General features: G+C 41.8%; 1 protein-coding gene across 2 annotated transcripts in view; it reads right to left on the reverse strand.

Moving 5' to 3' along the window:
• Positions 1-240: 240 nt before the first annotated feature.
• LOC137439707 (tudor domain-containing protein 3) overlaps positions 241-25,747 on the reverse strand; it is a gene marked incomplete at its 3' end in the record, with an annotated part of 198,467 nt that continues 172,960 nt past the window's right edge. For both annotated transcript variants that reach the window (XM_078768314.1, XM_078768313.1), the window contains 1 exon segment: positions 241-507. In XM_078768314.1, the coding sequence (XP_078624440.1) occupies positions 241-507 (267 nt within the window).

Here is a 25,747-nt window from a genome sequence, read left to right on the forward strand (position 1 = left end):
CTGATACGGTTCTCTATTTTGGCTCTTCCACAAGCCTTGACTCGGTGTTAAAAAAAATCCTTTGAATTTATGGAAAAGTACTAATGTTATTTTTGAATCTCCATTTTCTGCATGTGTGCATACGCTCCTCTATGATGCTTTAGATCAACACTGAAAGAAATAGGAGATGATAATCTTCACGGAATAAATAAAATAAGATAAATAAACCAAAGCAAAAAAATATATAATTATTTTGCCTACCATCTTCTGCTGCTTTTGCCGTGAGAAGCTTTATGGGACCTGTGCGGGTATGCTCAGTTCCATTTGCACTTTGCCCTTGAGACCCAAGACCTCTCTCATTTCCAGGCCGTCCTTTGATAGGGCCCGTACGTCTTTGCCCCAGTCTTGACCGTTCAACATCATTGTACTGCTGCGTGCTCGTTGCCATTGAGGGTGGGCCTTCGCTGTGCCGGCCAGGCGGTGGCCAGTCAAGTCTGGGTCTTGGCTCATCTATAGCGTTTCGTTCACCTGGAGGAGAAAAGGGGAGGAGCGGTAAGAACAGCAGCCAACAATTGTGGCGAGAAGGGTCAACGCATTCCCATTCCTCAAAATGCGTCGATGCACTGAGAGTGCGAGAGAGACAGATGAGCAAATTCAAGAGTGGAAAAAAAATGCCATTTGCTCAATTTGCACGCAAAAGGTGGGCTTCATCTGAAGCACAGCCATTGCACCCAAGTTCGGTGAATAACATGCCGCGATGATGCGTGGGCAGTGAAATTACGAGGTGAGAATTAAACAAAACCCAATTTGTCCTTCAGAACTACCCCTTTCAAAACAACCCATTTGTATTTCTGCACCAATAAACAGGAGCCACCCACTCCGTAGCAAGGTGCCGTCAATAACCCGAGGATAACAGAAGAAAACAGAGAGGGGAGAGGGGGTGTATAAAACAGATCATTGAGAGGATATGAAATAATAACCAACAAGCAGCAAAGATTCATCCATCAGGTAAATTGGACAAGTGAGAAGTGCATAGCGGAAGACACACTTCCGTCGTCACAACGCCTTTCGTTCCAGGGTGCTGATGGGATAGCAGCTGGCAGTGATGATGGAGGGTGTGCAAATGAGGAAGAAGAGCATGCAGAGGCGAAAAAGGGCGACATTTCACTTGCGCATCTCGAGTGGGGTCACAATGCCCGTCGATTAGTCTAATCCCAGAAAACCGGGGTGTTGCCTGCTCGTAACCAAAAGGTTTTTGTTTTTAAGAATAAGTAAAAAGAAGATTATTTCGAGCAATTGTGTCATCAGTAACTTGCCATGAAAAAGAAAATCTCTTTCAAAGTGAGAATGCTTACATAGCATAACTGAGGCTGCACTCGACTCTTCAAGCATCTGCTAACCTCAACTAGACTACACCTCAACATTGCACCAACCTACCTTAATTGAACTACCAATACACCTCCCAGCATTGCCACAACCTTCACTCAACCATCACGTACAACTTAGAAGATCACAAACACATCTATCCTGAAGAATGAGATCTGACCCCCAAAATGCTGACAAGTGCTGCTCAGGTATTCATTGTTATGTTATGGAGAAGCATAAAATCGTTCGTGATCAACAGTCCACAGCAAGATATCATCTGATCAAAAAAGGTTAGAATGGCGATCAGCGATTGTAACATGACCAAAACATAAATGTACAATGTCCTGTACTCACTACGTCAAATAAGAAAAGTCACGCAATACATAATAAATGTTAAAGTCGAGTTTTCCTTCTTGCAGAGCTCAAATACCACAATAACAGGGCTCAATTCAATACTGTCTTAACTACCTAATGCCATCCATGCCCCACCTCCTTCTACCAACCCACCCTCATGCCCCCAAATTGGCTGCCACTTGCACTTTATTTATTTTGTATACATAGTCGAGGCTCATGGAAGAGCTACAACAGAACAGACCAGGACAACATAACAAAAGGAACAGCAGAAAGATAGAGAGGAGAAAACCAAGAGCAGGGCAGAGGGGACAAAATAGATGGAGATGGACAAACAAGGGATACGGATAATAACACGGTGTAGAGGTGGACAAGATGGATACAGAAGCAAACCCTCAGGAAGACTTGGGTGGGGGGAGGGATGTTGAAAATTATTATTTTTGCGTGATCGAGTAGAAAAGAGGACAGTTTTGGATGGGGGATCTGAGATGGTGATGAACAGCTGTCTTGAAAACCTGGAGGTAAGAATGAGATTGAAGAGACTGGAAAAGTTGGCTCCACATGCGGGAAAAAGAGGAACGAATGAGTGTAGGTGAGCAGCAATTTGGGATTTTGGTAGTTTCACCAAAAGGGGGTTAATGGAGGACCGCATGTGCCCCGCAGATATCTGGACGAGAGGGGAGAGTGGGACAAAGCACGGAAAGAGCAGAGGGTGCAAGACCAAAAAGAAGATAGAGAGACCACCGACATCTCTCCGTGATGGTGAAGTGATCGTGGGACATTCCAATGATCCTGAAGGCCTTGGTTTCCACGGCATCAAGCTGAGGAAGGTGTGAGGCATGTACGCCAGCGCAGAGCGGAGAGAAGTTGAGCTATTCCCTCAAGCTACAGATGAGTTCAGGTGTACCAAGGAAGGACTTTGCACGATGGAGGCTGCATTTGGAGGCCGACTTAAAAGTGTGCTTTACCCAAGAAATTTCATTTCGTTTCAATTCACAATAATTGCTGGAACAAATATAAAAGTTGTTTCATGAATAAAAATGTAAAATTTACATCTTTCTGCACAAAATCAAAAATAAAAAGAGGCATATGCACACAAAAAAATTGAAAACACTAACAACATAACCGTATTCCCAATAACAAATCTGCATAGCTATCTGGGCGAACCTAAACTTATTAAACAAAAGGGCTAATCTTAACATTACCTGAAAATGATTGTAATATAATGCAGCAATGACTTTTAAATATGAAACTAAAATTGGTTTAGGGCATGTTATCATTCAGAATTGTTTCACAAAAGTTTTTTCCCCCCTTTTTGACCCATGTGACTCGAGGTTCCAACTACTTGGGGGCATAAATCGGGTGTCAAATCCAAATTGGGTAAAATATGCAACAAATCGAGTGTCATGGCATATTTCATGCATACCCCAATGCTAGCAAACCTTCATTCAAAAAAAGTTTTAAAATGTGCCCGTAATTGCATTTTACAGTATTTGACAATTTGACCCTGCCCCAGAGAGATGAGAGGATGGTGGGCGGGGAGGGAGGAGGGGGTTGGAGGGGGGAGTGAGTGGGGAATGATACTGCTCTTGCACCTTCGTGTGATGTGGTGATCATAACTACCACTTTTGGTTAATTTCTACACAACTGTGGAGGAGGAGATTGCATGACGGACAGATAGACAAACGGAGCCAATTGCAATATCCCTCCCCCCTCCCCGCCCCCCTTCCCAGCCCGTTTTAAGCAGTGAAGCCACTTCAATATTTGGCGATGTCCTTCCTTCCATCCATCAAAAATGAAGAAGGACCTTTCTAACCTACCATGTTGATTCTAAAGGGTTCTCAAGTGTAATTCCAGAGGTTTCTAAAGGGTGATTCTCAATGGTGATTCTCAAGGGTGATTCTCAATGGTGATTCTCAAGGTTGATTCTAAAGGGTGATTCTCAATGGTGATTCTCAAGGGTGATTCTCAAGGGTGATTCTCAAGGGTGATTCTAAAGGGTGATTCTCAATGGTGATTCTCAAGGTTGATTCTAAAGGGTGATTCTCAATGGTGATTCTCAATGGTGATTCTCAAGGGTGATTCTCAATGGTGATTCTAAAGGGTGATTCTCAAGGATGATTCTCAAGGGTGATTCTCAAGGGTGATTCTCAAGGGTGATTCTAAAGGGTGATTCTAAAGGGTGATTCTCAATGGTGATTCTCAAGGGTGATTCTCAATGGTGATTCTCAAGGGTGATTCTAAAGGGTGATTCTCAAGGGTGATTCTCAAGGGTGATTCTAAAGGGTGATTCTCAATGGTGATTCTCAAGGTTGATTCTAAAGGGTGATTCTCAATGGTGATTCTCAATGGTGATTCTCAAGGGTGATTCTCAAGGGTGATTCTCAAGGTTGATTCTCAATGGTGATTCTCAAGGTTGATTCTCAATGGTGATTCTCAAGGGTGATTCTCAAGGGTGATTCTCAAGGTTGATTCTCAAGGATGATTCTCAAGGGTGATTCTCAATGGTGATTCTCAATGGTGATTCTCAAGGGTGATTCTCAATGGTGATTCTCAAGGGTGATTCTCAAGGTTGATTCTCAAGGATGATTCTCAATGGTGATTCTCAATGGTGATTCTCAAGGGTGATTCTCAATGGTGATTCTCAAGTGTGATTCTCAAGTGTGATTCTCAAGGGTGATTCTCAAGGGTGATTCTAAAGGGTGATTCTCAAGGATGATTCTCAAGGATGATTCTCAAGGGTGATTCTAAAGGGTGATTCTCAATGGTGATTCTCAAGGGTGATTCTAAAGGGTGATTCTCAATGGTGATTCTCAATGGTGATTCTCAAGGGTGATTCTCAATGGTGATTCTCAAGTGTGATTCTCAATGGTGATTCTCAAGGATGATTCTCAAGGGTGATTCTCAAGGGTGATTCTCAAGGATGATTCTCAAGGGTGATTCTAAAGGGTGATTCTCAATAGTGATTCTCAAGGGTGATTCTAAAGGGTGATTCTCAAGGATGATTCTCAAGGGTGATTCTCAAGGGTGATTCTCAAGGATGATTCTCAAGGGTGATTCTAAAGGGTGATTCTCAATGGTGATTCTCAAGGGTGATTCTCAAGGGTGATTCTCAAGGGTGATTCTCAAGGGTGATTCTCAAGGGTGATTCTCAAGGGTGATTCTCAATGGTGATTCTCAAGGGTGATTCTCAAGGGTGATTCTCAATGGTGATTCTCAAGTGTGATTCTCAAGGATGATTCTCAAGGGTGATTCTCAAGGATGATTCTCAAGGGTGATTCTCAATGGTGATTATCAAGGGTGATTCTAAAGGGTAATTCTAAAGAGTGATTCTCAATGGTGATTCTCAATGGTGATTATCAAGGGTGATTCTAAAGGGTAATTCTAAAGAGTGATTCTCAATGGTGATTCTCAAGGGTGATTCTAAAGGGTAATTCTAAAGAGTGATTCTCAATGGTGATTCTCAATGGTGATTCTCAATGGTGATTCTCAATGGTGATTCTAAAGGGTGATTCTCAAGGATGATTCTCAAGGGTGATTCTCAAGGGTGATTCTAAAGGGTAATTCTAAAGGGGAATTCTAAAGACTAAATCTAAAGGGTAATTCTCAAGGGTTCTAAAGGGTAATTCTAAAGGGTAATTGTAAAGGGTAATTCTCGAGGATAATTCTAAAGACTAAATCTAAAGGATAATTCTAAAGACTAAATCTAAAGGATAATTCTAAAGGCTAAATTTAAAGGGTAATTCTAAAGGGTTCTAAAGGGTCATTCTAAATGGTAATTCTAAAGGATAATTCTAAAGGATAATTCTGAAGGATAATTCTAAAGGATAATTCTAAAGGATAATTCTAAAGGATGATTCTGAAGGATAATTCGAAAGGATAATTCTAAAGGATAATTCTAAAGGATAATTCTAAAGGATAATTCTGAAGGATAATTCTAAAGGATAATTCTAAAGGATAATTCTGAAGGATAATTCGAAAGGATAATTCGAAAGGATAATTCGAAAGGATAATTCTAAAGGATAATTCTAAAGGGTAATTCTGAAGGATAATTCGAAAGGATAATTCGAAAGGATAATTCGAAAGGATAATTCTGAAGGATAATTCCGAAGGATAATTCCAAAGGATAATTCTAAAGGATAATTCTAAAGGATAATTCTAAAGGATAATTCGAAAGGATAATTCTAAAGGATAATTCGAAAGGATAATTCTAAAGGATAATTCTAAAGGATAATTCTAAAGGATAATTCTAAAGGATAATTCTAAAGGATAATTCGAAAGGATAATTCTGAAGGATAATTCCGAAGGATAATTCCAAAGGATAATTCCAAAGGATAATTCTAAAGGATAATTCTAAAGGATAATTCTGAAGGATAATTCCGAAGGATAATTCCAAAGGATAATTCCAAAGGATAATTCTAAAGGATAATTCTAAAGGATAATTCTGAAGGATAATTCTGAAGGGTAATTCTAAAGGATAATTCTAAAGGATAATTCTAAAGGATAATTCTAAAGGGAAATTCTGAAGGATAATTCTAAAGGATAATTCTAAAGGATAATTCTAAAGGGTAATTCTGAAGGATAATTCTAAAGGATAATTCTGAAGGATAATTCTAAAGGATAATTCGAAAGGATAATTCGAAAGGATAATTCCAAAGGATAATTCCAAAGGGTAATAATTCTAAGTAGTAATTCTAAATAGTAATTCCAAAGGGTAATTCTAAAAGGTAATTCTAAAAGGTAATTCTAAAGTGTAATTATAAAGTGTAATTCTAAAGGGTAGGAGGGCAGGCATATTTACAGGGTGTTTCAAAAACAGTGATACAACTTTAAACGTTTATTTACAAAGAAACAAGACCTCAGGAATGTGAACCAAACATTTATTGAAAGCTAATGACATAGTATTTACTATCACTGATTACCACTGCAGTAAGTCACTGCTAGAGTTAGTGAGAGCCAATAGTCTGAAATTGCATTGACGGAAAATCCTTGTAATTGACGTTCTCGATGTGTGCCCCTCCGCGGGGCACACGTCGAGAACGTCAATTACAAGTTCAGACAGGCATTGATCCCGACTCCAAAGTTCTGTCCAACTTTCCTGTAGGTCTCATGTGGCACTGCCTCGAGGTAGTCTGACACCTACTGCTTCAGACCATCCAGTGTGGCAGGGCTGTTGATGTAGACAGAGCGGTACCCATGGCAACGAGGCGGTTTCTGAAGAACTGCTGCAGGAAAGTGATGGTGTCACCAGCTGTATGCGGGGGTGCACCATCCTGCATAAAGCAGGTCATGTTGAGCTGGTTTGGGGTGACCTTTTTGGGCGAGATCAATATGGAACTTCTGGAGCACAGCCCCATAGCGCTCACCATTGATAGTCACAATCCTGCTATTGTCATTCTCAAACCAGTAAGGCCATAGCATTCCCCATCTGCCATTGAAGGCGCAGAAGCATGTGACCTTAGGCCCTTTCAGGTACCTCTCAGTTATCTCCTCAGGTGGTTCTGACCCCCAGAAAATGTTGTTGTGGTTGTTGATTTAGTCTCATGCCACAGAGCCACCACTTTTGTCTTCTGCTCCACTGTCAATGGCATAGTTGAGCAACGGAGCTAGAAATCTCAAAGAACAAATACCACGATAACACCACCAAACCCCGAAAAGGAAAACGGTATAGGTAAAAAAACAAAGAAATGGCAGGAAGTCAAAGTTGTATCAATCTTTTTGAAACACCCTGTACAGCCACCCAATACAAGAATTATGATTCAAAAATGCCGTTTATCAACACTTCGTTAACAAAAGTATTGGGACAACACACCCAAGCTTGAACTCAACTATTCCAATCAGCACGTCTAGATTTTTCCCACAATACAAACTAGCAAGTGCTTTAGTAGAGCGTGTAACAGGTATTGAGACCCGACTGTAACCAGGTCGCTTTATGCGAACTATGGGTTCATGACATTTTTGTCACATTGGGCCATCCCGGTTATGGTTATGCAAATGTTTGAAAAAAAAATGCAAGAAAACAGGTTATGCAAATGTTTGAAAAAAAAATGCAAGAAAACAGGTTATGCAAATGTTTAAAACAAGACAGGCAGGCCAAAAGTGATTGGCTATCGAGGTCAGAGGAACCTTTAAACAAGTGGTAATGAGTTACGACATTGTCTGGCACCAAATCGACAAAAGTCGTCGATGAGTGAACGAACCGAGGCAAGTACACCCGCGTGATTCAATAGGAATGACAAAGTCGAACTTTTCTTCGAACAGATGCTGCTGACAAGCCATGGAGTACGAATCCGAATGCAAGACGACGACCATAGTGGTGGCTGCAATGTCGAGAATGATGCAGCCGACAATGGGAATGCAGGGTGCAGAGTGATGCATCGCAGTATGCATTTACATCCGATGGACCAAGCTGGGTTTGGCGTCAAACCAGCAAACGCCGAGGATGCGATGGCGTCTTCCCAAACGGTGAAGGTGGAAGAAATGTAATGGGTTGGGTTGTTACTCAGAGTATAGACTGCAATCTTTGATTAGAATGAAGTCTTTATCGATTATTATAAACTAGCTGAATGCACCCGGCATTGCCCAGGTTCTTTTTGATTGAATTTACTACTATAATTCAGCTTTTACTCGCGGCCGTAGAAGATTGACTACTATAATTCAGATCAGCTTTTAATTGCGAAATGGGCCCACCCCGGCCGAGGCGGCCTCAACCGGCCTCGCCACCTAGCCTATAACCTTCCCAGGACCCGTCCCGACATTTTTTGTTTCAGAGGTTTCCTCCTATCTTTCACCGTTCAGGAGATTTGCGCGTGCAGACAAACAAACAAACAAACAAACAAACAAAAACTTTCTTTTATATATATATATGTATATAATAAATAACTAGCCAAAAGCACCCGGCGTTGCCCGGGTTCTTTTTGAATGAATTTACTACTATAATTCAGCTTTTACTTGCGGCCGTAGAAGATTGACTACTATAATTCAGCTCAGCTTTCAATTGCGAAATGGGCCCAGCCGGCCAAGGCGGCCTCGCCCAGGCTCACCACCTCGCGTATAACCTTCCCGGGGCCCGTCCCGACATTTTTAGTTCTTTTTGAATGAATTTACTACTATAATTCAGGTTTTACTCGCGACCGTAGAAGATCGACTACTATAATTCAGCAAACCTTTTAATTACGAAATGGGCCCAGCCCGGCCGAGGTGGACCTCGACCGGCCTCGCCACCTAGCCTATAACCTTCCCGAGGCCCGTCCCGACATTTTTTTTTTTAGAGGTTTCCTCCTATCTTTCACCATTCAGGAGATTAGCGTGCGCAGACCAACAAACAAACAAAAAAAAACTTTCTTTTATATATATAGAAGCTAGATAATATCATTCTGGAAATGTATATGAGATTAGGATTTCATTTCAAGTTGCCCCAGCTCGTTGCGTCATCCCTGAAGTGCAGTCATGCAAGTCCAACGGATGTAAATGCACATTGCGAAGCAACGCTCTGCATGCTGTGTTCCCACTGTTCAATGGATCCGTTTCAGCATGTAAGGTACAACATTAATGGAAACCTTACAAAAGCAAGTGCGCTACCTCTCAGCAATCCGACCAGCCCAAGTGAAGGGAATGACAAATGCCTCATTTTAAAGTTGACAGTTTAGACAATGCAAAGCTACCAGCCTTGACAGAGTGGTGACAGCTCCTATGTCTGCATGCACAGTATGCACCACACCATGTCGCTGCATATATTCGGAATCGGTTCAATAACAACATTCCAAACCTGCAGCGACTGGCCGAGAGGCCTGACTTTAACCCAATCGAACCATTCGAGGTTCTGCTGAGGGCCAGAGTCATCAGAACAGAACCCAGCACTGAACTTGCATTTGCTCTGGAGAAGGAATGGCGCAATATAACACCTCATGTTTACATGGAAATAGAAAGTGTTTGTAACAGTAATAACTGTTGAGAAATGGTTTCAAATCGCAAATGCTGCATACTTCCTCACTGTACCGATACATTCGGAAATATAGTGTAGACATGCATACAATAAAAAAAATACAACGGTACTCTTCGACGTCGCGACGTCGACCGATATGCCTCAATCCACATTATTACATCATTATACATACTTGTACCAAGTTTGATTTAAATCCCTTCAGCTGTTCTCAAGTATCACATTTTTACCTGACATGACCACTGGCTGACCTTTGTCCTTTGATAGTGAAATCTAATCAGTTCATTATTTAATTATACATATATATACTACAGGTCAAAAGTTTTAGAACACCTCAATTTTTCCAGTTTTTATTGAAATTTACGCAGTTTAATGTCTCAATGTACTCCGAAATTAAGCATAGAACAAATAAACAATTGGAGATAAAAAGAAAACATAGAATCATTTTGTTTAACAAAATTTAATTTAAATTTTTGACTCAGCAAAGTGGTCACCTTTTGCAGATATAACCACCGAACACACTCATTGCATACTTTCTACAATGGAAATCAAATATTGTTCGGGAAGTTCTTCCCAACACTGTTGCAGAAGATCCCACAAATGTGTTGCACTTGTAGGTTGCTTTGCCTTCACCCTTCTGTCCAGTTCATCCCAAACCAGCTCGATGGGGTTTAAATCTGGAGACTGTGCTGGCCATTCCATGATTTGAAGCCCACCGTCTTGTTCTTTTCCTCGAAGGTAGTTTTGACATAGCCTGGAGGTGTATTTAGGGTCATTATCTTGCTGTAGGTAGGATGAACCACTGACCAACGAGGCGTATACCAGAGGGTATTCCATGGCGCTGGGAAATGCTGTGGTAGCCCTATTGGTTCAGGGTGCCAGTCACTCTGTGCAAGTCGCAGACTCTGGATCCAGCAAAAGAGCCCCAGATCATCATGCTTCCTCCTCCATGTTTGACAGTTGGTGTCACACACTGAGGAACCATCCTTTCGCCTACTCGACGGCTTACAAAAACCCTGCCTGATGAACCAAAGATTTCAAATTTTGATTCATCGGTCCATAAGACCTTCTTCCCGTCTTCATTAGTCCACTGGCGGTGCTTCATGGCCCAGGCAAGCCTCTTTTTCTTATTTTGCCATCTTAGCAATGGCTTTCTTACTGCCACTCAACCTGTCAAACCTGCAGCTTGAAGTCTTCTCTTCACAGTTGAAACTGAGACTTGCTTACTTCGACAAGTGTTAAGCTGTGCTTGAAGCTGTTGTCCTGTGAGCCGCCTATCACACAAGCTGTTGACTCTCAGAAACTTGTCTTCTGATTCTGTTGTGGCTTTGGGTCTGCCAGACCTCTTCCTGTCAGTTTCCTCCAGTTTCCAATATACTACTTCCTGCAGTGCAATATTGTCCAAATAATGCTTCAAAGGATGTAATATCAGTCTGTTCCAATAGTGCTTTTATACAGACAGGGGGTTTGTAATCAAGTAATCAGCAGAGTTTGGGACACCTGCAGGAATTGTGTGCATCAACTTTCAAGGCTTAATTCACCTACATTGCTGCAGAACAGCTGTAAGTTGTTAACCCATTACTTGTTCCCTGAAGAAGGCCTTTTTTTTTATTCCCGTTTTTGCTAACCTAAGCTTCTTTTTTTTAAACCTCGAGCAGTTTACTGCTTACCTTTGTACCATTTCAGGTTATTCACTGGACTTGAATTACTTAAATTTCAATAAAAACTGGAAAAATTGAGGTGTTCTAAAACTTTTGACCGGTAGTGTAATAATAATAATAATAATAATGCATTTATTTTATATAGCGCTTTTCAGGAAGCCCAAAGACGCTTTGACAGAGTGCAAAACATAACGCATAGCAAAACATAAAGACAATTGCAAAAAAAGAAGAATCAATAGGGAAATATTCAAAGCACAAAGGAGGGAGAAGGAGAGGAGATAGTCTGTGTACTTGTACTAAGTTTGGCCAGAATCCCATCACTGGTTCACAAGTTAGCTCGGTAACAAAATTTTAACCGAACGGGACCTATTACCTCTTGACCACATAATCTAATCAGTTCATCATAACATCATGTAAATGTTTTCCATTTGCATCATTATACATATTGGTACCAAGTTTGACTGAGATCCCTTCAGCCATTCTTAAGTTATCGCAGTAACGGATGCATGGACAGACACATAGACAAGCCGAAAACTTAATGCCTCCAGCGACTTCGTCGGCTGAGGCATAACAAACCAGGACTTTCACGAGCATTTGTCCTCCCAACACACTTCCAAGATACAAAAAAAAAGCTGAACAATAAGTGTTCATCGTCTCTCAAATGTAAAAGGTGGAAAGCTTTCAATTAATGACGGATCCTCAACCATGTGATGCACTGTTGATGCAACTGTTGAAAAAGGGGTGAGTACGTACATTATGCGAACAGCAACTCCGGCCTGCCTACCAAGATATCGATGAAAACACGTTGGTTTCCATAGAGACAGCACGAGGATGCTGCACTCAGTATGATCCATCAGTCAAAGGTAAATAAAACAGTGTGTAATGCTCTTTAAACAAGACCTTGTTTGTATTCACAATTATGCAGGAATAGACGTTGTTTGCTTGTACTGGCAAAATAAAAATCCGAGAAAGTTCAAACTTTTCGTTATTTGCAAGCGTTTGTGCAAGACCACAAATTATCAGGAAATCAGTGGACTTCCTTTGTAGGGATGTCAAGGACAATCCAAAGGTTTAATAAAACACAAATCCTTCAAAAATATGCCAAGATACAAACATTAAACTATAAAGTATGCATATCAGTTGTCTATGGAGAATTTCACATCCAAGAACACCAATTAAACTTTTGGACAGCATATCTGAATTACAAAACTGACCGACTCAAAGTAGCCCGATTGTAACTCTCCTTTTCACTTTTTCGCATTTTAAAAATGTGTTTGTTATTATTTGTATCTTTAAGAGTAGTACTGGTATGGCTTTACAACAGAAAGAAGCACAAGAAAAACTATAACAAAAAAAAAACTATAACAAGACTCTATGATGTAATGGTTGGACCATCCACTCTGAGTCTACAAGGTCAGTGGTTCAAACTCCAGCTGAGTCATATCAAACACTTTTTAGCCGCGTCGCAAGACGCTGGTCATAGAGTGCCCTCTGCTGTTGTTCTTGTTCTTCTTCTTCTTGTTCTTGTTGTTCTTGCAGAGAAGACAAAACCTCAAAGCTCCACCCATTCTGGGAACCATAGCTCCACCCATTTTGGGACAGGCTTCATATAAACAAATATCGACCATTTTATTAACTCGCATAGCTTTGAGGCCTGTTTTGTAGGCCCGTGGTGTCTTCCTCTCTCACACAGTTTTATTTCAAATCAAATTCGATATATCATTTCATTTTTCACAGTCGCTAACATAGTTTTAGACTCGGTTGAAAAAAAACGGGAAGAAAATGCGATGAAAGTTGCCCTTTATAGAACGAAATGAATTCTCAAAGGCCTGTAACTTCAAGTCCATTGAGATTTTTTTTTTTTTAAATCGCGGCATGGTCAGTCATACACCGCCCGAAATAACAGACGGGAAAATGCCGAGATATATATATTTTGTTTAAATCGCGGCATGCTCAGTCATACACCGCCCGAAATAAGACGGGAAAATGCCGAGATATATTAAAAATTCGTCCATTTGATGACAATCGTCACGATGAAATATTTAATTTATACGTCGTCACAATAATGTGGAGAGAGGAGCATAACTTCGTTCACGTGTCGCCACATACGGGAAATTGCCGAGATATATATTTTTTAAATCGCGGCATGGTCAGTCATACATCGCCTGAAATAACAGACGGGAAAATGCCGAGATATATTAAAAATTCGTCGCCACACACGGGAAATTGCCGAGATATATTTTCACTTTGCACAAAAATAACATCAAGTAATCGAATCAATAGGAATGTCCTGTGCCTATAACATCGACGTTATAGGCACAGCTGCATCTAGGCATTGTGTAACATCGACGCGGCTTTTGTTTTAATTAAAACTTTTTGTACTTGTTTTTTAAATGGCGTGCTGCTTCCTTGCTTGAGGCTCAGCATTTTAAAAGGACAGAGCATGGCCAAACAACCACAGGTTGGTAATGCCAAATTTAGGAACAAGAGCATACACATGGTAGCAAGATTAAGTGCTACCAAGACACTCTTTTAACAAATGTTTACAAAAATAATTGTGATAACTGCCTCGGACACAGAAGCTGGCAACAGATCAGAATGTGTGGCAGCACTACGTCTGGGAAGGAGAACACAATTCTGAGAAACAGGGAGTGAAGCAACTGAAAAACTAGAATGGCACTCAGTAGAGCACATACCTCTGCCAGGCTGAACATTTCATGTTTTACATCCCACTGATAGGCCGGATCAGCATCTCGACAAGAACCACAATCTAATCAGCTTGTTCTTGTCACCTAATCAACTCATCCACCTAGTTTCATCCCAATCCGTCCTCAAATTTCTGAAATATCGTGTGGCATATTGTTTTTGGTCCCATCTTTCAATGATGAAAAATCATTTTTAAATATTAAAAAAATTATCGCTTCCAGATCTTCACCCATACAGAATACATTTGTCCTTGTCACACACCCAACCCCTCCACCAAGTTTCATCTGAATCCGTCCATAACTTTTTGAGATATTCACAGACAGGGGTGAAACATAACGTACATCCACCTTCGGTGGCAGAGGTAATAAGTGCCAACAATGCAAGACACAACAGCAGGGGAATGCAGAGGCGGGAGGCTGGGTCAGCAATAATGCGGAGAGCACAGTCTCTCCCACATATAATTGTGGAGCCGCACATGGTCCCACCATAGTTAAGTGACAGCCGAACCATGTCGTCTTCTTAAAAAGACAGCCAACAACAACACCACAGATAAATACGACATTTAATAGTGGTTTTAACAGCAACAGATTATCATTCTCAAAAATGGAAGAGGAAAGTCAGCTCAATGTTACAATGGGCAAAGGGCGAAGAGCGAGGAGGTTTCTATGGGAGAATTTGCAAAAGCAAGGACAACTGACCTTTGCCTGTATCCCATAAAACACAAACTGCATCTGCATCTGCACACTGTGCTACATCCTGGGCTGTATTGACAAAATATAAAGGTAGGCAATTTACAACTACTCCAAAGGCCCCATTTTGCAATTCCCAACATTTACGGTGTGTTATGTGAAGAGGAACAAGTGCCTGTGTCGAGAGCTTGAAAATGCTGTGTGGATTCCAGAAAGAAAGAGGAAAAAAAAAAATTGACAATAGGATTTGACATGAATACGTCAATGGATATGCCTCTGCCTGCATTAAATGTCAAATCACTGCTACGATTGGGAAGGAAGGAAGGAAGGAAGGGAGGGAGACGGAGACGGAGACAGAGACAGAGACAGAGACAGAGACAGAGACAGAGAGAGAGAGAGAGAGAGAGAGAGAGAGAGAGACTTTTGAAGTCCTTTTATTATCAAAATAACACAAAAAGGTATATATTTATATCTTTACACCAACCATAAATACATGAAAAAGCAATGAAATGAAAAGGTTCCAGAAGTATCACGGCACACAATTTGCCAAAATAAACCATTAACTTTATACAACCTTCAAAAAAAACTACAAAAATATTACCAGTTGGTTCTCACGAACCTCACACAACCCTTCATGACACCAAGTATTGGTGAATTCATCAAGATTGTTTGCATCCTTATAGAAACAAAACTCTAGTTTAAGTCTTGCTGACACGAGGGCATTGAAAAACAACATAACATTGCATTCCCCGGCAGGTTTACCGTTCAATTTCTCCCTTCTTGAGAGATATATTGCCAGCTTGGCTGTTGCGACAAGAAACCTCATTAACCTGTTTTCCTTGCTTGACTTGGCATTAAAGCCGAAAATAAAAGAACGCAACGAGAAAACAACATTCATTCTGTGTGCTACAAGATTAAACCACCGAAACAAAGGAACCAATCTCACACAATTAATGAACGTGTGGAACACGTCCTCCGTACATATGCAGAACGGGAAACATGTGGATGTAGGAGAGAAATGGTTGATTAACTTATTGGAGGGGACTATCCAGTGGATCAGTCTCCATTGGAGATCACTAGATCTTTTACTTACGAGCTTGCTATACATGGAGTTCTATACAGGTTCAGAGGGGGGTCCCACAGGCAACAGTCTCTTCCACCGGATTACTCCATTTAGCGGCGTATCCCCCAGCAGTAACTTGACACATGACTCGTATAGCTCTTTACTGCGTCTCTTTAAAGGGACTTAACCCCATGCTAACTGGGGGTAAGTCTTCCAACTTGAAGTGCGCCAGTAACCCAGGAAAAACCCACTCATCGTGCAACGGTTCGAGCTCGTGGGACCAGCATACTCTCAGCTGTACCCCTATTCGTATCACCTCTCTCAACACTTTGGCAGTCACTCTTTCGGACCGAATTCCTGCTAGCTCGGCTACTTCTCGAGCTGATTTCCACCCGCAACCTGAAACTTGCCGGAGGTGCCATACTTTTGTGATGCTGGCAATTATGAAATGCTGGCAGAGGTCCCTACTTTTGGGCATGTTTGGGAAAAGCCGATTGCAGAACAAAGGCTCTTGTGCAAACATATGGATGTCGTAGTTGTCCTCTTGACGGCACACTGTGAGGTTCTGCCAAGCATTCAACACACTCTGATAAAAAACCGGAAGAGGAGATGTCAACTTATTGAAGCAGGACCAAGAAACATTCGCGGCCATATCCCAGCCCGCCAGATTGCCGCAAAATGTGGGTGGCCAAAACATGGTTTGGTAATTGCTCTTTCGCCAAAAGTTTTTGCACAGAGCATAGCCGAAAGGCCATTATACGGCTCCTGATGTCGACCATACTCTGGCCACCCTCGGCCAATGGACGGCATACAACGTTTGGCCGTAACCAGTGATGCCCTCCCCAAAAGAACTCCAACAGTTGCCTTTGCACTTCCTTCACCAAGCCTTCTGGTGGTTGCAGGCAGATGAATCTGTGCCACAAGAAGGAGGCGACTAGGTTCTTGACTACCAAAACTCGGCCCTTATATGAAAGGTGAGGGAGGGCTCTCCTCCATCTACTCGATCTCTTTTTTACGCGTTCAGCAACACCTTCCCAGTTTTTCTGGCTGTACTGTGGGGATCCAAGAAACACTCCAAGATAGCGAACACCTTCATCCACCCACTTTAAACTTGCAGGAAGGTGTATTGGCGGGCCTTGCGCCATTCTCGATGCGCTGTCCCTGACAGAGGGAACCCATAACGCTTTGCTCTTTTCCCAGTTGCACTTCAACGAGGAAGCTCAACCAAACAAATGTAGGCACTTAGCAAGAGCTGCAATGTCGTTATTGTTTTTAACAATGACTGCAACATCATCAGCATACACCGATAGGACAACTGGAGGATGTTCAGGAGATATACTCATTCCAGAAACGTTATTCCTTAGTAACACGAGAAGTGATTCCATTACAAGGGTGAACAGTAAGCCGGAGACAGGGCACCCTTGCCTTACCCCCCCCCCCCTTTGAACCTGTATGGGAGAACAAAGCTCATTGTTCACCTTAACTAAACTGAATATATTGTTGTACAATAAAGCAATATAACTTCTGAAAATAGCTCCAAATCCACAGGCTTCAAGCACATGATTCAAAAAGACATGATCGATGCTATCAAAAGCCTTTTCTAAATCAAGAAAAATTATACCAAAGTCATTCTGCACACAGTTGCCATCTATCAGATCTCCAATGAAAAATATGTTATCATACATAGATCTACCTGGGATACAATAACTCTGATCAGGGTGAACCAAATTGCAAATTACCTTTTTAACTCGATTCGCCAGAACTTTTGAAAGGATTTTATAATCGGTGCATAGTAGAGAAACAGGTCTCCAATTCTTCATGTGTCGCAAATCCCCAGCCTTTGGAAGAAGGGACATCACCGCTCTTCTCAAACTTAAAGGCAATTCTCCATGAGTCAGTGATGATTCAAGAACATGCATCAGTTCTGAACCTAATAGTTCCCAAAATTCCACATAAAATTCAGCCGGCAGTCCATCGATTCCAGGGGCTCTTCACGAGTCCATTCCAGCCAGGGCTTGCGTTAACTCCTCAAGCGTAATTGGCGAGTCCATATCCAGCCGCTGGGGCTCAGTTAACGAGGATAGGTGAGAGGTTAAAAGTCTCATTGTTTCATCACAAACAACCTGTTTTGAAAACAGTTTGGAAAAGAAATCTTGAACACATAACCGTCTGTCTCTGGGATTTACAACAACAGCTCCGCCAGGATTAATTACAGAAAAAATGTTCTTGGGTGCTTTATTGACAGAATCCAGACGAAAAAAAGCTTTACTAGGGGTATCTAAAACCTTTAAGTTCTTTACCCTTAGTCTGAGCAACAACCCTGCTGCTTTCTCCTGGATTAACTCTCTCAACTGAGTCTTCTTTTCTAGTAATAACTGGAAGTTTCTTGTATTATTATTTTTAGCAAGTTTACCTTCGAGCTGTACAATGTCAGCTTCCAAACAAGTCATTGTTACATTCTTAACATTTGTAATGTTTGCTCTAAACTGTTGACAAAACACCCGAATCTAGGCTTTCGTATTGTCCCACCAAAGATTAACTGAAGAAAAAGCGGGCTTTCTTTGGATTTGATGAGCCAAGAAAACTTGGAAGGCTTCTTTAAATAGATCATCTTCTAGAAGACTGGTATTAAATTTCCAGTATGCACTTTTATTTATTGACTGAGGAAAAAGAAACCCCATGGTTACTAAATGATGGTCTGAGAATATTGACGGAAAATAATTATTTATTTTTGAGTATATAAACTCACCTTTTAGAAACGCTATAGTCTCTCCGGATTATAATCCGGAGAGACTATAGCGTTTCTAAAAGGTGAGTTTATATACCATCGGTCGAGTCTCGCAAAGGACACTCTTCCTCTGGTGATGCGGCTCCAGGTAAACTGAGGTTCGTCGGGGAAAAGTACCCTCCATACATCTAGCAAACCAACCAGAGAAAGGAAAAGGGATAAATCAATACATGATTCGGGATGAGGTTCTGCTGAGTTCCTGTCCATTACAGGTTCAAAGGTACAGTTGAAATCACCCCCGATACACACACATTGGTTTAGATCAACTGTCTGCAGGTGATTAATCACAGACGCAAAGAAAGCTTTCCGTTCTGTACTCTCACTTGGTGCATACACAATGAATAATGTGAAATGGAAATTATTAACCACCAGTTCAAGAGAGCTGAATCGGCCTTTAACAATCTCCTGGAAGAGGATTGACTCAGGTACTAGCCCTGGTCTAAGTATGAAAGCAACGTCTGCCGAAAGGGAAGACAGGTTGCTAAAAAAGCACTGTCCCCCAAAAACGCGACTCCAATCATATTCTACGTTTTGGGTGATGTGCGTTTCCCGCAGTAAAAGTACATCGATATTTTTGCGCCGAAATAAACTTTGCACTTGAGTTTGGCGGTTTGGGTTTGCACCTCCACCATTAATGTTCAAGGTGCCAAAGGTAATTTGCTTCATTCCTTATCAAAAGACTTGATTGGGTGTTGCGAAATCTCAAGACCGGCTTTTGTAATAATTTTCTTGAGTCGGTGAAATTGTGACCTTGTTAGTGGAAATTCTTTGCCCTTTCTTGTTATTTCCTTTGCTGATTGAATAAGTGAACCTAAATCAGGAAAAGTATCCCTGATAACTACATTTCGCTGTCTATATGTTTCATTCAGAAAAGAGAGTACGAGTTGAGGAGATATCATTGGCTGACTCAACTGAGACTGAGACAACTCGGGCACCTCGTCATCCTCATCAGATTCCGACAAGTCTGACAAGGTACCTCCAGGATCGAGGATGTCGGCTTCCGTGGTCACTATGGGAATTGTCAGTAGTATCTCTGGGGATTCGCTGGAGAGCTCCACTGTGCGATCCACGATGCCATGGTGATATTTGTGCTCGTCAGAAGTTGAAACCTCGGTTTCATCCTCTTGTGGAGCACAATCTACTGAATCAATGAGCGACTCGGTAACACAGTTTTGAATCTGCATCGGTAGAGCAGCACTGTGGAGGGATGAGTCAGTCACTGTCTGCTCGTTCACAGTGACTAATGATAGTAACGGTTCGTTCGAGGGTTTATCAACGTATTCAGCGTTGCAACTTATTTCACCCATATAGCAATTTGCGTCCACAGAGTTGCTACACAAGCTTTCAGACATATTATCCTCAATTGCAGCACCCGAATCACTGTCCTTTTTTCCAAACCCGATGGAAGCGTGAGGAACACATTGAGGTGTGTGTTCAGCTACACTGGCCTTCTCCAATACCACCTTTTTTGGATTACTGGTAGAAACATTAGCAACCGACGCCCTTCGTTTTTTAGAACCAATAATAGAATCCTCCTCCATTCCTTCACTACATGAAGCAGCGAGGGTTGTGCGAGTTGGGGTCGCTTCGGTTTCTGCAACAGGAAGTGAAGTACGATCGTTATCAAGACTCGGGACATGCACATTGATGCTGCTATTGTTCGTCTCACTGCAGGAGGGAACGGCAGGAACCGGTAAACTCACAGGATTAACTCCAGTCGGTTTAATAGGAACACGAGTATTCTTATCCTTTTTACACTCGGTGTCTACGTGACCATTTTCCCCACATTTTGAACACGAAACTTTGGGACAGAAACGTTTAACGTGACCAAAGGCTCCACAGTGAAAGCACGTTAGTGAGGCTGACGAGGCGTACATTTGATACTCCCAATCGTCGGATTTTACTTTAAATGAAATATTTAACCCTGTATCATCACCACGATCGGGAAGTACCATGTAAACTTGGCGACGGAAACTCATAACATGTTTTATCCTCTCGTCTCGGCTCTTCAGGGGGATCATGGACATTCTCGACACAACTGTTCCATACCGAGAAAGGACTGACATCAGTTTGTCGTTTGATATAAATGGTGGTACATTTGATACGACGATTTTCATCGCAGGAGTATCTATAGGGGACGCTAACATAAAAACACCACTCTCTGTGGTTAAACCTGCACTAACGACGTCATGAACAAAATTTCTTCGGACAGGAAAATAACAACTTTTTGATTCATTCGTGAGGCAGCTCGGACATGTTCGCACCCGATTATTTTCCCCACTGCCAGTACCACATCCTCAGTGAGGACTCCTTCTGGTGGAACACACACAAATGCATGCTTCCTCGTTAGACTATCGAACGCCTCTAACCGAGAGCGTGCATTTGCCATACCAGCGAATTAACACCCCCCACTTGTCCGAACCGGACAGGTAGGTACCAAACCGAAATAGATCAAAATAAAATAAATAATAAACGTGCATTATAAGCACAAAAAGGCTTACAAAGCGTCGTCGAAGCCGGTAGGCCGCACCCAAAATGGGTCAGCTCTCAATCCTCTCTCTCTCGAAGACAAAGGTGTAGAAAGGATGAAAACAAAACGCCAAAGTACACAGGATGGAAAAGGAGAAGGAGGGGAGGGCAGGAGAGGAGAAAATCGCACAAAGGACTCACCACAACACAGAGCAGTTGCTCACAGCCACCATGACGCTACACCCAACACAAAACGGCCTGCAGGGGGCGAGAGAGTGAGAGAAATACCACCCCGAAAGAGAAAGAGAGAAAGAGAGAGAGAGAAAAAGAGATAAAGAGATAAAGAGATAAAGAGATAAAGAGATAAAGAGATAAAGAGATAGAGAGATAGAGAGATAGAGAGATAGAGAGATAGAGAGAAAAAGAGAAAAAGAGAAAAAGAGAAAAAGAGAAAAAGAGATAAAGAGATAAAGAGATAAAGAGATAAAGAGATACAGAGATACAGAGATACAGAGATACAGAGATAAAGAGATAGAGAGATAGAGAGATAGAGAGATAGAGAGAAAGAGAGAAAGAGAGAAAGAGAGAAAAAGAGATAAAGAGATAAAGAGAAAAAGAGAAAAAGAGATAAAGAGATAAAGAGAAAAAGAGAAAAAGAGAAAAAGAGAAAAAGAGAAAAAGAGAAAAAGAGATAAAGAGATAAAGAGATAAAGAGATAAAGAGATAAAGAGAAAAAGAGAAAAAGAGAAAAAGAGATAAAGAGATAAAGAGAAAAAGAGAAAAAGAGATAAAGAGATAAAGAGAAAAAGAGAAAAAGAGAAAAAGAGAAAAAGGGATAAAGGGATAAAGGGATAAAGAGAAAAAGAGAAAAAGAGATAAAGAGATAAAGAGATAAAGAGAAAAAGAGATAAAGAGATAAAGAGAAAAAGGGATAAAGAGAAAAAGAGAGAAAGAGATAAAGAGAGAAAGAGAGAAAGAGATAAAGAGATAAAGAGAGAAAGAGATAAAGAGAGAAAGAGATAAAGAGAGAAAGAGATAAAGAGAGAAAGAGAGAAAGAGATAAAGAGAGAAAGAGAGAAAGAGAGAAAGAGAGAAAGAGATAAAGAGATAAAGAGATAAAGAGATAAGGAGAGAAAGAGATAAAGAGATAAAGAGAGAGAGAAAGAGAAAGAGAAAGAGAAAGAGAGAGAGAGAGGGAGAGAGAGAGAGAGAGAGAGAGAGAGAGAGAGAGAGAGAGACACAGAGAGAGAAAGAGAAAGACAGAGAAAGAGAAAGACAGAGAGAGAGAGAGAGAGAGAGAGAGAGAGAGAGAGAGAGAGAAAAAAAAAAGAGAGAGACAGAAAGAGAAAGAGAGAGAGAGAGAGAGAGAGAGAGAGAGAGAAAGACTTTGACTTTTACATCCTTTTATTACAAAAATATCAAAAAGTATATTTTGTAAAACGTATAAATACAACCATTTCACAAAGCATTTCACAAATCAGAGGTAAAAAAACAAGCAAAACCATTTTAAAGGGAACATTTACATGAAGACCATTAGTCCATCAAGAAAGGGAACAGGAAAAAAAATAATAAAGTGTTTTGCTCCTCACAAAGAAATCATATCATGCTCGAGGAGTGATCAATCTGCGATCAGCGCACCATTTTGCACAGAGCAAAGCGCATTATTCAATGCCCATATACTTTTGAAGATCAATACTTTATCCATATATGTATAGAAACAAAATTCTGTTTTAATCCGGGCAAAAACAAGTCCTTTAAAACAGGCCGGGAGGTTATCTGTACATCTTGTAGGATTTTCAATTTGCATTTTCCTCGTGCGATATATTGCTTTCTTTGCCATGGCAACGAGAAAGTTCGCTAGGGCCACTTCTATTTGGTGTGTGTTTGAGGCAAAGCAAAAAATGAAAGAATTCAAAGTAAAGTTTAAAGAAAGCTTCATGCACATTTCATGCAGCAAACCAAATAAAGGAATCAAGCGTGCACATTCAACATAAGCATGTGACGGTCTCAAGAGCACCACAGAAGGGACAATGGTCAGATATTTCAGGAGAAAAAACATGCAAGAGCTTATTGGTGGTGTTACGTGGTCCCCTCGGTGACTACCTGGTCTCGGTGACCCCCGGACCGTGAGAGGACCTTCGCCAGCAAGTTGTATTATATATGCGCTTTCGCCACGCAATCCATATGAATTCCACCCAAGAGAAAACTGATGTTCCAGGATATATTTCAATGGTAATGATACCATACAATTTCAATGATACAACCACGGAGATTTTCCCCGAGCAATAAACAACAAACAACCATCAACAATTCCCAATCCCCAATCAATTCCCTATATGATTAAGATGGCCATCTTATATATGTGTGTCCACTTCTGTACTCACGACCCCCTTTTGGTCTCTGCCCCTCACAATGTCTCTGGGCCCCTCCTGACCGAGATGCTGGTCGGCGTCGCCGCACTCGGGCGGTTGAACGAACCCCGGGTGGACGTGTTTCCACCGGGCAGGTATCGTACCAGGCACCGTGGCTGCAGCCCCTCGTGGCCACGCGAAGCGGGTACGGTAAAGCAAGCCAAAAGCCCCACGCCGCTTGCAAGGCGTGTTACGTTAGGCCCCAACGTGCGACCCGTACGCGTCTGTTTAGACGGTGCCGCGAACGGTGCCCGACGCGGGGTCGATGCACGGCCCCACGTCAACTTGACGTCTCCACCGGATAGGTACACGTCCCGGTAACTCCTCTCGCCAGACGGGCTTCGGAACGCCGCTTTTCCACGCAGCGCAAGGTCGATCCCACCTTTCGTCGGAGCGGGGCGAGGAAGAATACTACTCGTCGCTTTTCTTCCTCGTGTCTTTTCCTCTTCCGTTTCCAGTCACTTCCGTTTCGGACACTTTTCAGAAGGGCTCCTGACCCTCCAACCACAACAACCCTTAATCTATTACACATGGATAAGCAAAGACTGAATGGTAATTCACATACATTCACATAAATATGTAACAGTGGGTAATACCCAATGTGCCAACCTCCACGACAGGTCGGCAGTTTTCTTTGGAATAAGTATGTGATAATAGGCTTTCCAGTTAGGTTGGAAGGGGTATTCTGTGGGCAAGCAATTGTGCCACTTCCTTGACTGCCAAGTTCCTAAGGAGGGCCGGATTGCTTTGACGCAGGCCTGGTATATTGCACGATTTCCAGACCTGCAGATCCAAAACGTATTTTTGGGAGGTTTGGAGAGAAACGTATGAGGAGAAACGTATGAGGGAGAAACGTATGAGAAACGAAAACGTATTTTGGAGAGAAAGAGAGAAAGAGAGAAAAGAGAGAAAGAGGAGAAAGAGAGAAAGAGAGAGAGAGAAAGAGAGAGAGAGAGAGAAAGAGAGAAAGAGAGAAAGAGAGAGAGAGAGAGAGAGAGAGAGAGAGAGAGAGAGAGAGAGAGAGAGAGAGAGAGAGAGAGAGAGAGAGAGAAAGAGAAAGAGAAAGAGAAAGAGAAAGAGAAAGAGAGAAAGAGAAAGAGAGAGAGAAAGAGAAAGAGAAAGAGAGAGAGAAAGAGAAAGAGAAAGAAAGAGAAAGAGAAAGAGAGAGAGAAAGAGAAAGAGAAAGAGAAAGAGAAAGAGAGAGAGAAAACATCAGATGCTCCTAACTCAAGTTATGACTAGCAAAATGATTTCCCAACCCAAAATCGAATCAGTTCATCTTTGAATAGCACTCCGTATTTGTACCAGGTTTGGTTGAGATCCCCTCTGCAGTTCACACCTTATTGTGGTAACAAAGTTTTTCAATCAAAGGTCACATGACCTTTGAACCGAAAATCCAATCAGTTCATCCAGTTCATGCTTTTGACGAGTTTGGTTGGAAAACCTTCAGTAGTTCACAAGTTATCACGGTAAGGAAAATCTGCTGCGCATGTATGCACGTACAACCCAAAAATATACTTCCGGCACCTTCGGCTCTAGAGGCATAAAACAACTTAAGCAGTGGAGTGTAAGACCAGCCTTTCAGACTTTGTGCAAAGAGGCAAAGGTCATGCTTTGGCTCAATTATTGAAAGTTTTTCAACACAAGCTAAAGATGAAAAAAAAACTCTGTTAATGATGCTTCCCAACCTTTGGCGATCCGTCTCCGTTCTCCATCGCCACAATCTCATCAGACAGCCAAGGACAAAACAACAAAACGCCAAGCTCAGCACAGGAAAAGAATCCCAGAGTACAACCTTTCTTCCTTATAGATGGTGGTCCAAATTAAAAACAAAACGAACGATCTCTACCAAGGATCAGGTGATTGGTTTAACCTGTTTGGGGTTCCCAATGTAAGGCTGACAGAATGGCCTGGAGGTACGCACATTCATATCAAAGCTGTGTAGCCTGCGTACAAATCGCGACCCAGCTATAAACTGTCATCCTGTGTCTCGCAGGCAGAGCGATTCATCAATGTGTGTGCCATCCCTCTGATAGATGTTAAACTGGGCATCCCGTCTGCCAGCATTAGTTGGTGGACATTAAATATCCCATGGTGTCCTTTGCAGAGAGGAGGCAACCTATCGCTGGCACCATTGCCAAATTCCAAATTCCTGCCTCAACCTTCGTCGAATATCAGGCCTGGCCAGCTGGTTCATCAAAGACTTGGGCCAGGCTTCCCCCACCAGCCCCCAAGAACGTGGGAATAATTGTGGTCGTTGAAAAAGATGTTCCCAATGTAATGATGTAGCAGTAGCTTGTGATGCTGAGATAGCAGCTTCGAA

The sequence above is a fragment of the Myxine glutinosa genome, chromosome 14, assembly GCF_964187855.1.
Source record: "Myxine glutinosa chromosome 14, kmMyxGlut1.1, whole genome shotgun sequence".
Taxonomy (NCBI): Eukaryota; Metazoa; Chordata; class Myxini; order Myxiniformes; family Myxinidae; genus Myxine; species Myxine glutinosa.